At 36.0% G+C, this 12,365-nt stretch overlaps 1 protein-coding gene across 11 annotated transcripts in view; it reads left to right on the forward strand.

Annotated features, from left to right (window-relative positions):
- The window catches only part of LOC105387428 (low-density lipoprotein receptor), a 187,210-nt gene that overhangs the window by 140,079 nt on the left and 34,766 nt on the right, over positions 1 to 12,365 (forward strand). For 3 of the 11 annotated variants that reach the window (XM_011558146.3, XM_011558143.3, XM_011558144.3), the window contains exon 2: positions 7,594 to 7,802. The exons of the other annotated variants lie outside the window; for them this stretch is intronic. In XM_011558146.3, the coding sequence (XP_011556448.3) occupies positions 7,682 to 7,802 (121 nt within the window). In that variant the 5' untranslated portion in view covers positions 7,594 to 7,681. The remainder of the gene's footprint in view (positions 1 to 7,593; positions 7,803 to 12,365) is intronic. 11 annotated transcript variants of the gene reach the window in all.

The raw sequence follows: 12,365 nt of genomic DNA on the forward strand, positions 1-12,365 counted from the left end.
TGAGAATCTATAACATAATTATCTAGTTTACAATTTATTAAACATAGCTGTTCCCGCGCGCTTCGCTTCGCCTTAAAAAGTTTTCCCGTGGGAACTCCGGGATAAAAAGTAGCCTATGTTCTTTCCCAGGGTCTAGACCGTATGTATACCATATTTCATTCAAATCCGTTCAGTAGTTTTGGCGTGAAAGAGTAACAGACAGACAGACACAGTTACTTTCGCATTTATAATATTAAGTTAGGATTCATAACTAGTAAATTAATCCCTTTTTTGTGTGATTCAATTACACTCTATATACTCTCCAATTTAATTAGTAGCCCGACACAATCATTTTAATTAATTCGTCTACCAACCAATGAAGCCTTTTATAAATACAAAAAAAAACCTTAATAAGGAAAAAAAAGTTAATTAATATTCAAGCAAATATAAAATAACGTTCAAAATTTGGAAGAAAAACCACAAAACAAAATAGTTTTTACTTCATATTTCATGGTTAATGTAATTATAATCGGTAGGTATTAGGTAAATTTTCCATATTTCTATGCTATAAGGATTATATGCTTGAATAAAGCATTAGCATTTAATACAGGAATTTCAAACTCTGAACAATGCAAGCGGCTAGGAAAGCACTAGCCTAGCTCTAAAGCTCTACCTTCAAAAGCATCTTTAATAGTAATCCTTCCTAACTAATAGGTATTATAAATGCGAAAGTAACTGTGTCTGTCTGTCTGTCTGTCTGTTACTCTTTCACGCCAAAACTACTGAACGGATTTGAATGAAATTTGGTATACATACGGTCTAGACCCTGGGAAAGAACATAGGCTACTTTTTATCCCGGAATCCCCACGGGGAAACTTTTTAAGGCAAAGCGAAGCGCGCGGGAACAGCTATTTATAATATATTGCATTGAAAACACAATCATGAGCTCTCACAATGAACAGAATAGAAATACATTTAATTTTAGATTAATATCATTAAAAAAAACACTCAGTACACAAATTAATAATTTTACCAAGAAATTCTCTAGGATGGTTTAGCCAAGATAGCTTAGCTAATCATTGCAATTAGTACTCTCCTTGTAATGAGCGTTTACCCTGTTCTAGACGAGGTCTACGTCTACTTAAGTCATCTAGATAGGTCGTCTAAGAAATGTGGCCTTCTCGGTGATACCATAAAAACTGAGACCCGCGCTTTCATTCCGGCCTCGGCAGGTTTCTCTAGAGTTCCTGGCATCTTGTACAGTTATTGACAAAAACACAAAAAAAAATACGGAACTCAACTGTTATCATTATGAGTAGGTATTTACTTATCCTAACTAATATTATAAATGCGAAAGTAACTGTGTCTGTCTGTCTGTCTGTTAGGTACTCTTTCACGCCAAAACTACTGAACGGATTTGAATGAAATTTGGTACACACATGGTCTAAACCCTGAGAAAGAACATAGGCTACTTTTTATCCCGGAATTCCCACGGGAAAACTTTTTAAGGCGAAGCGAAGCTCGCGGGAACAGCTAGTTGATCATATTATGCTTTCCCCTGGATTCATAGAATGCATAGTTAACAATAGATATTCAACTATTACAAGTTTAATGGAAGGCTTTACGTATCAGGGTCATCGTCGGCCTGTAAATTATCCACTGCTGGACATAGACCCAGAATCAGGTTATTCGACAAGTACCCAAAAAGTTTATTAATTTTAATTTGCACTGGCAGGCATACCCTTCCAAAGTTTTGAAATAAACTTGATCAAAGGAATGTCATAATGTACCTAAGTTATGAAAATGTTGTCAACTTGTGCACTGAAAAATTTGCAGTATAAGTATTATCATAAAGGGTGTCAGAAACACATAAATCAATATTTATTTTTTACCCCTTATACTACATACATTCTTACGTCTGTCTTGAAGTGTTTCCTAACGATGAAATGAAAGGTGAATTGCTTCCCACTGCGGTTTTTTTGTGCCTGCATAAAAGTTCGTTTTGCTGAAATAGCTCAAGATTAAAAAAATATACTTATAATCACACGGATATTGAAACACTTTGATAACGAATAATCATATTCCTTATAAGGCGTATAAACATTATTCGCAAGAAAAGTGCTTCTATGAAATATGCGATGGCGAAGCTTGCTGGTTCTGGCGAGGTGTGCAACTTTCTTAATAGACACGACTTTATTAAGACAAGGTTCTACCGTGTACCGGCGTCGTATCGCTCACTTCGCCGTGTCTGAGGAATTCAGAGCAAATCTTGTTGATTAATTGCTTATTCCATTAGTTCGATATCGGTAGGAAAAATAGGGTTTCTGACATCCTGATATGAAGGAAGATGGCAACTTCTTGCATCATGTTTTCATGTATAAATCTGAACTATCAACGCCATATTTTGCGTTTTAGAATGCTTATAGATAAATGTTGTTATTTCGGTCATCGTCTTTTCTGGTTTTGGTAGATATTTGCATTTTTTAAATAATTTGGTGCTTAACGAACAATGAGATAAGTACCTAAGTACATTGCAAAAAATATGGATGCAGCTTGGTATTTCTGTCACTCTGTCATGACATTTTCATTAGAACCCATTTAGTACAAAAATAGATTAATAGAAACCGGTAGGGTCTCTAGGTACTAATAAATTCTATTCATAACCAAAGATGGTACATTGGTACAGTGAGAGACACCAATGATTGAACCTTGCTTTGTTTAACTCCTGCGGCTACGAGCTACGGCCGATCTTACGCCTAAACGATAAAGCTTTGTTGATGCCTCTACTGTACATCTATTAAAGGGCGGGTCAATTAATTCATTAATTTTAGATTAAGCACCAAATTGTTTCTTGGCTGTTCAAATTAGCAATCTTTGGTTATGTTTTAGGGAAACCTTTTTCAATTGTTTTGTTTCGTCTGATTGATTTTAGTACCAGAGCGTACCTACGTATCAACTAAATTGTATGAATAAAATATTGTACAGAACTGCGTTAGTGTTGAAAATTACGGCTTTGCCACACAATTATTATGATTTGTTATTAATTATTTAATGCTCCGATTCCGAATAACGTTTTGTTGTAATTAATTAGGTTCAACATTAGGCGTAGCAGAGTAATGCTAATGAAGGTTTTAATTAAAACTATATAGATAGTTTTGCAACATTTGCCATTAGCGAAATAGCTGAGGCCACTATAGCCATTTGTTTTTAGTTTTAGATAAGTTTTTATAACTATTCCGTAGTTGGTACAGCCTCTTTGTGATATCACATACCTATTACGTTAACAGAACGTTGCAAAAGGGCTATATAAGGCGAAACGACTTTTGCCTCAAACCGTTATAAATGGATAAAAATGTTGGTCAAAGAATTGGAGAGCCACGAGACATAATTCACTAAGGGCCGATTTTTTGATCAGTGGTCTAATTTAACCATTAGTCAAGTAACGTGTCAAGCATGATAGCTGCATACGAATTTTGTTGGTTTTAACTAATGGTAGACATTTTTGACCAATGTTGGAGTTAACTACGGATCAAAAAACTGGCACTTAATAGTTACGGTAACTCAACGTAAAACTGCCCTATTTACATACTGTGACTGAGAGACTGTATTGAATACAATACTATTAATTGACACATTATAAGCAATGATCTAAATAACATATCACTGGGTTACATCTAGAGCAAAAGTCATCGGTCAAGTGGATAAAACTGTTCGATTAGAAATATTATTAGAAGCTTGTCTATAAAATAGATTGATAATTTTATGCAGATTATAATGCGCACTGCGCATTCATGACAGAAAGTATGTATACGTCATTTTAGAGGGTAAAAACGTGGTAAAAACAATGGGTAAGAACTGATTTTGTAGAAAATTTTACAGTATTTAATTTCAATTCACATATATAAAATATATTGGAAGAGATAGTGGGAGACTTTGTTTTATACGTTGCAGTCATATGAAACATTATCTAATATTGCAATACGAGTACAACGTGCACTCATGTCACTTTGCTCTATGTATTGCATTTGCTTCGGGTTAGTCCCGCTATGGTATGGTCCCGGTATGGCACCCTCTTAAAATACCTATCAAAAAGTCCCGCTATGGTACCCATCTTTTAGATCTACTTTACAACAGTACCAAAAACTGAAGGGTACCATAGCGGGACTTTTTGATAGGTATTTTAAGAGGGTGCCATACCGGGACCATACCATAGCGGGACTAACCCTTTGCTTCATGGCACTTCAGCCGATACAATATGAACAGGTATTCAACTTGAGTTACTTATAGGATTGTACTCGTACATAAGTTTTAGGCTATTCATCATCACAACCCATCACGTCCCCACTGCTGGGGCACGGGTCTCCTTCCAATGAAGGAAGGATTTAGGCCTAGTCCACCACGCTGGCCAAGTGCGGGTTGGTGGTTTAGGCTATTAGTGGTCACTCCATTGTTTTTCTTGAAGTAAAAGATCCATCTTAAATACACTCGCGAGCAATGAAAAAGTGCACAATTTGCCGACAACAAAAGGGTGGAATTTTTAAAATATTTAATTTTAATTTTGAACACAATATACGTTTTTGGTTTTTAATATTCGGATGCACTGTTAAATGTACCTACCTTCTTCAATATTGCAGACGGTATCATGAATTTAGTCTTTTCCTTCTACAAGTAATTTTGTGCTATATTGTGACTGGAACTTTTTCATTGCCATTGTATTTTAGGAGGTGGCTAGGGAACGAATGACGGTTGTGAATTTGACAGAGGCTGTTAATTACAACCAGCCGCCTCTCTTAATGCTGTCTTGGGAGACAAACGTATTGTACCTCCCCCAGATTTACGACTTAAACCCATTATACCACCTCCATAAATGCTACAACTCCCCAGAGATATAAAAAACAGAGCAGAGAAAGGCCTGGCTGGAAACGAGCAGAAAATTAAAAATATAATACTTACCTAGGTATAATAGATCTCCTTTCATATGTAATAATCGAACTTTTTTGCAAAATTAAAAAAGTTTCGAGTACTTCCGAAGCGTTATGATGAAAAATACAAAAGTCAAAGTACATTTTATGCGTTAGACTTCGGAACTGGCTTTGATGATTTGATATTAGTAAAATCATATTGCGGTATGGTCGCTACTTATGTGTACGTACATCTTAGTAATTACTTTTTTGTCAAATTGTAGATAATAATAATTATATTGAAATAATTTAAGTTATTAAGTTATTTCTTTGATTTACTTCATTATATTTATCAAGGACCGTATATCTGATTGACGAACAAGTTGCAAAGCTTCAAAAATTATTTTCGCGTAAATATTATCAATCGTAGATCGGTAAATACAATCATTTATCTGATGTCATATTATGTACTAAAAATATTTTTGGTTAAACGGAAAGTAAAAATAGATTAATATCGTGACCGTGTTGAAAGGAAACAAAAACCGTCAGTTTATTCCCGTTTCCGGATTTCATACTTCATTCGCCCTTTATTTCATGCACTATTTCGCGTACAGCGATGAAGCGACGGGTGATAAATATAGCGTTATTTTATTACATTTCCCTAAAATTTATTCGTTTGACACGAAAACACACAACGACACATTGTTATGTGGCAACTTTTATATAAAATAGGGTGTTCGGCACATTGCAACAACCGAATTTCACAATGTACAATGACTTCCTCCATCACCCAAAACCGAACCCCTGGTCGGGCCATGGACCAAATACCTTTTCCAAGTATATCCTGTACAACAATTCCAAGTCTCCATAACTATTCCATCTTATCCACCCACATTACAAATAAAAAGTAAAGAAAGAAATAAACTCCTCAGGTCTTCGCTCTTGTGGCAGTCTCGATTGTCTCTAGTGCGGACGTTGTCAAGCCTTCCACTTACAGCAATATAAATACAATATCCTCTGATCGGTGGGCTGAGGACCCTCCAAACTCAATATAACCCGACGGCCAAGATACTTGGCCAATACCACCAAGATAGTGGGCCAATACTACCAATATTCGAACCCGTATAATTTAGTGGGTTGGCCAACATTTTCGTAATCGTTACGATTTTTACAAGTCATTTTCTTACTAACAAGCAAGGCCCGAATAGGCAAGATGAATAGTGTGTCATCTTCAAACATACCTCAATATCATAAACCACCAGTTTTCGACCAAGTTTTGACTTTAAAACGTAAATCTGTGCGATTCTCGCTGCCGTATAATTTTATCCGGCTATTGGCTGAACATAATTACTCAATCTGTCTCTTTCTCCCCACTGCGCCACGCGGTGGTCAAAGGGAGACAAGAGTAATAGCGTCCTGTAATTGACGTTTCGGGGAAGTTTGCAGTAATTAATATTCGCCTCAACCTCGGTCTGTTCAGTTCCCGTCGATACGAAACTTGCTCCATCAAGTTCCTGTATGCTGTTCAAGTATCTGACCACTACACCAGTAGACGTTTGACAGTTTCACTATTATTATTTACTAGCTGTTCCCGTGAGCTTCGCTTCAACGTAGTATGTGTTAATCCAGGGTGTCAGCTAACTCCATACCAAATTTCATTAAAATCGGTTCAGCCGTTGTGACGTGAAGAGGTAACAAACACACACACATGCTCACATACTTTCGCCTTTATAATATTAGCAGGATAGAATTGTATTTCGTATCACGAAATCAAAACGAAATAACATTAACGAAGTAAAAAGTGTAAAATTAAATGCATTTTGAATCCCAAAACGGTGGTAAAAAGAAGTTCACGATCGGGACACTGGTATTATACCTACTAAAAACGCATATGTACACCTAAGTAATCTTATTAAAGTATATTCAGAAACTCAGAAAACGATTCGTTAGAAACAAAGTCATAATTACATTATTATTTCGCACTATCTTACCATTCAAAGTTTCATAACACGAGTTTGTACTCTACATTTCGCTCACGTAGTAAGGAAACTGATAGTGCATTTCACGGATAGAAGGTGAAGTTTCAAAGTGGTAAGACATATTTATGTTATGTTCGGCAAGATACGGAAAACGGCTCCTACTTACTTCAACTAGCAATTTGCTACAATTTTCGCTGAAATGCACTTTTAAAATGTCGTGTAAAATTTAAGATGCAGTCGTAAGGTTCAGTTTATACTTAAATATAATCTTATACTGTTACTTCCCTTTAGATAATTTTCAAGAAGTACTCGTATTAATTAGAAAAAGTTCAAACTCAACAAAAAGTGCATTTGGTGATTTAGTTGATCTAATTTGTTGGGAATGACCCGGTAATATACTTAGAGTGACAGGCCTACTTTTGAATCCAGTTTTTCAAAGTGAATCTTGTGTTAGTAGTAGAATTTTAGTTTTTTGTAGAAAGTAGTTTAACAAATCAGGATATCGTTGGAGCGAAGTTTGGAGAATGAAAAGTTCAGTATGTGTATGTGCATTTGTTTGCATCTAACAGGAGTAGAATAACAGAAGAAAAACCGTAGCAATCACAATTATTAAGTTAAATTATCCCAAAAAAACTGATAAATTTTATAATATTTTCACACTTAATAATAAAAATAGTAATTTGAAGATTTTATCAGTTTTTTTGCCACACAAACTAAATCTTATTTTCATACAGTGAAAAACTAAATGCACAAGTGTCAGTTCAAAAAGTGATAAAAGTGAATTGAGTAAATTATACAAAGAAGGAGAACTATAAAAGGACAATGGCTCCTCATTGGAAGACCGTGTGTCTGGCGATATTGTACCTTATAACCAGTGCACAAAGTTCATTGTACGACGACGACTACGACACTTACACCAAGGCTTATGACTACAAAACGTCAGGTAAGAGACTTGTAATATACCTAGTTTTATTATGTGTCCTCCCTAGTGACTTTGTCGTGGCCATCTTGAAATTACTGAAGCTGTAGAAAAGTCTGATTGAGTTTCTTTTCAACCATATTCTTTATCAGTTATTAGCTTTTCGCGCGCAATTCGACTTACCTCCCTTGGAAATACTTCATTTCCACCCAACCCAGGTTTTTAAAAGGAAAAAAGTGTCATTTTTTATTTTAATATCAGTAGCGTCATGCGTTCTCTGTGGGTGTGTAATCCGTATGATCGGGTACTTTACGGTAAGCGTCCACCTATCGCTATCGTATGTATCGAAGCAAACGGATTTTCATAAATGTATGGAGAAACAGCGGCGGCAATGCCGATGAAGTGGACGCATTTGTGTGAATTTTTATACAAAGAATAGGTACTGAATGAGATGCTTCCGTTGCGTACGATGCGAAAGAGGACGCTTATTTCTCCTATTTCAAAGACTAGCTTTTCCTACGATTTTCGGCTCCAGGCGGCCATTCATATTCCGTGAAAAAAATATGTGTGAAGCCATAACTTCATGCCAAATTTTATCGAAATTAAACACAAACTTTTATAAACTTTTCCATTTATAATATTGGCAGGATGCTGTTGTGTAATTTTTAAATTGATATATTTGCCGTAGCATAACTCAAAATTGGCAGTTAGTAAATTTTCAGTCTATAATAAACTTTTCAACATGGATTCCGGTAGAAATTGTAGTCAGAGGCTTATATGACGAACTTTGAATATATTCCTCTTATAGTCGTTAATGTTAAATAGTTGATTAGCAAGTACGTAAATTCGAATTTTGCTAAGCCTTGTGTTCCTTGGGTTCCTCTGCTAAACTAGATTTTTTACCATGTTGTAAATATTTAGATTTAATAAATATGTTCATTTCCATATACTGATATTACGTATCAAATTTATAACACCCCTTTTTTCGTCGGTGCGTCAGGTTCTGCACTGCAACTAATGTGGATAACAAATGTACTCATCCTTTAGAAGTCTGAGTTCTAGAACATAATGAAATTTTGTCCTCTTTGAGAGAAACTTGAAATGAAAGTCAGATGTTCTTTGCGCTAATGGGGTTAGTGTAAGTGGGATAAAACGGTGTAGGGTGGGAGTTTATAAGTGACCGAGACGAACGGACTTTGTAGACGGCACTTATCTTTGCTAAATATAATCTCTTCATTTGATGCAGGTTTTGTTCTGCTGTTGTTCAAAGTGAGGATGGGTGTTATAAGTAGCTTTTAATTTGTCAGTTGGGGTTGGATGGCCGTGTGTGAGATGTACCCACATATTATTATTATAGTTCACTGTCGTTGTCAGTAAGACAACTAGCTTAAACAAATGTATATAATGTTAAAGCAAACAAATGTAGGTACCTACACAGGCAGGTCCAAGTAATATCCCCGTGGTGACCTCTAAGTCAGTGGCAAGACAGCGCGAGCAGAAAATGCACTCGTCTGGTAATACAATTTGGCTGCCCATCTGCTGATGGCCGTCGCGGGGCCGATTTGAGCCAACTCTTTCTGCAGCTAGGTGGCGGCTACTGGCTGGCATTATTTAAATTTTACTGGAATACGCTCCGCTTCGTTGCAGGGTACTGGCCTGCGCATTGTCTTGTCGCAGAAAATGTTCACTTTACTTTTAGTCACTTAGGTGAACTTAGAAATTTATTATTGCATTCTGTCAAACAGTTGAATTGTCCCTTAGCAAACTAAATTGATCAGCGAGCATGCTTCGGTTCTTCTTACAAATCAGTAAATCTGACGATTCTTCTACCTATAAATTCATCAACCACCAATTTGGCAGGATGGCAGGCATCTAGGGTTGCATTCTTTTCTCGGCATTCATAATTATTAGAGATAAAAAATGCTTATCTCGTATCACACCATAAATGGTGTCCGAATATCGATTATAGAATATTTTAGAAACTGTATTTAGCATGCCTATAGTCACAGCAAGTAAAGTAAATACGTTTATAAGAGACCCGTTCAAATATTTACGCTATTCATTGCGAACAAAGAAATATCTTTGTTATGCACACAAACATACATAAAACCTTCACATACGATAGTACATACGTATAATACATAGTTGATAAAGCCTTTTGAAATATGAAACCCGCGTTCGAGACCCTTATATGAGAAGCCTGTAAAAAATCGACGCGAGATTTCTAAAGAAAATGTATTTATGAGAAATTTTGAATAAATCGATTGCCTTTATGCACGATGACCTTGTGTAAGGATTTGGAAATGGAAATACAACTTAATACTTCATCATCTTCGACATAAGGCTACTAAAAATCATTGCTGCATATGGTTTATGTCACAAAATTCGGACAAAATAATATAATATACTTCGACAAAAAAACAACTTATAAGCATAACGTTCTAGGTTTTCTAATCCAAATGTTTTTCGTTTTATATTTTGTATGGTAAATTGTGTATTTTTAATAGCTGTGCCTAGAGGTTCCCATAAATAATATTACGATGTCAATTTAAGAAACAATAGATTATCATACAAATATCGCTGTCTTATTAACGTCCTACGAACGTCGTATAATATTCCGTCTAATGAACACGAAACATGGAGCTGTGACAGCGGGAATTAATCCTGTACATTTACACGACGGCCTGCACGGTACATCCTGCAACAGGTCGCATTACGTTTCAATTATTCAGCATTACACTCGGATCCGTTCCATTATCATGGACTTGCTAACTTAATGGTCTCCGAGCGTAATGATACTACACTCACGAGCAATGAAAATGTTCCACTTACCATTGACGCCAAATTACCCAATTAAAAAAAAAACATATTATTTATGATTTTTTTTTAAAATAGCTTTATAATTTAAATTTATGTATTTATTTATCCTTAATATAACCAAATATTCTGATGCGGTACTTTAATATTGAAGACAGCTTCATTAAGCTAGCCTTTTCCGTTTATGAATAATTTGGTGATATTGTCGCTGGAACATTTTCGTTTCTCGCGAGTACTATATATATAAAACTCTGAAATACACACACACGATTTTTAGTACATGGGGGTATACCTGTCCCCTCCCCCTTATTTCATTTAGAAATCCAACCTTCTCAACGATCTGCATTTTCGTAATCAAAAATATGATAAAAGTTTGTTTTCATCTTCAGAACAATGAGTTTGATTCTTGTGCCTGACTTCGTTCACCTTTTGTCTTTCTACAAAGGATAATAACAGTAGGTAAATCAAGATAATCAATCTTTTAATATCTTCAAATTTTCTGACTTGAAAATATAACCTACGTCACTTTCTTACCAAGAACACATAGGTTTATAGCTAGCTACATAGAGTGGAGACAATTGCATTTCAAATTTTGAAGGAATAAAACTTTTACGACCGCTGAAATTCGCTGAATTATCTCCGCCCTCACACCTATAAAATGCGAATTATTCGTCGTCTGAACCGTCTGAAAACTAACAACGAGACGACGAAAAATGTAGTAGCTTTTTATTAAGACTAGCTTTTCCCGCAAGTTTCGCTTCACCTCAAATTTTTTTTGTGTCTAAATCTGTTCAGTAGTTTTTTCATGAACTCTTTCACAAACATTTATAGATAATATTAGTCCATTGTTTCCTTTTTATCCCACTCCAATTTGTATAAAAATAATCTATTTCGTGCTCTAATCCCTAATCTCCAGTACTCTCATTTTAATAATTTGCCACCTTAATCTAGTAAGTAAGTATGCCTCACATAGGTGATGGCAGGTTCACACAATAACCGCCCTTACTGACATAGCATTGTAGGTGGAATGATCATAGAATGCGTTGTAACAATCTCACTCGGGGCTGAATGGCGCTGGGTTAATCGAATATACAGCCGTTATTGGATATGTCGCTGTTCATCTTCTCTCTGTCGAAACAATTGCTTATGTCCCTGTCATCTATAGAGTTCGATTGCACTGATAGGCACCTACAATCATTGCTAGGCCTAACTATATTTTAGGCATACGGATACTGGAAAAGAAAACTTCTTCATACCTACATAATACAATAACTCGAACAAAAAGGTCGGACGCCAAAAATTTTGAGTTATGGAGCTGTTCGTAGATTATCGGATTTGGAAATAGTAGAGGTTAAATAATAATAATATAATAATACACGCACTCACGCCTTGTACTAATGTACTCCCTTGCGGGGTAGGCAGAGGTGCATTGCTGCACCCACTTTTCGCCAGAGTGTTATGTTAGTCCCAATGTAATAGGGGGCGGGCCTATTGCCATTTTACGGGCACATCCAAGACCCGAGAACAAATATCTGTGTTTAAACAAATATCTGCCCCAGCCGGGAATCGAACCCGGGACCATCGGCTCAGTAGTCAGGGTCACTAACCACTGCGCCATTCGGTCGTCTTTAGTAGAGGTTATACATGTTATAATGCAGTTCGATTATGAAAAGTGGAAGGCAGGGAGGCTGTATTCAACTGACAATCCCACTTGAGATTCAAAATAGTTGACGATAGTTTCCACGTGAAACGATGCTTCTAACGTAGAGC

Source organism: Plutella xylostella, chromosome 5 (assembly GCF_932276165.1).
Source record: "Plutella xylostella chromosome 5, ilPluXylo3.1, whole genome shotgun sequence".
In the NCBI taxonomy this organism is placed as follows: Eukaryota; Metazoa; Arthropoda; class Insecta; order Lepidoptera; family Plutellidae; genus Plutella; species Plutella xylostella.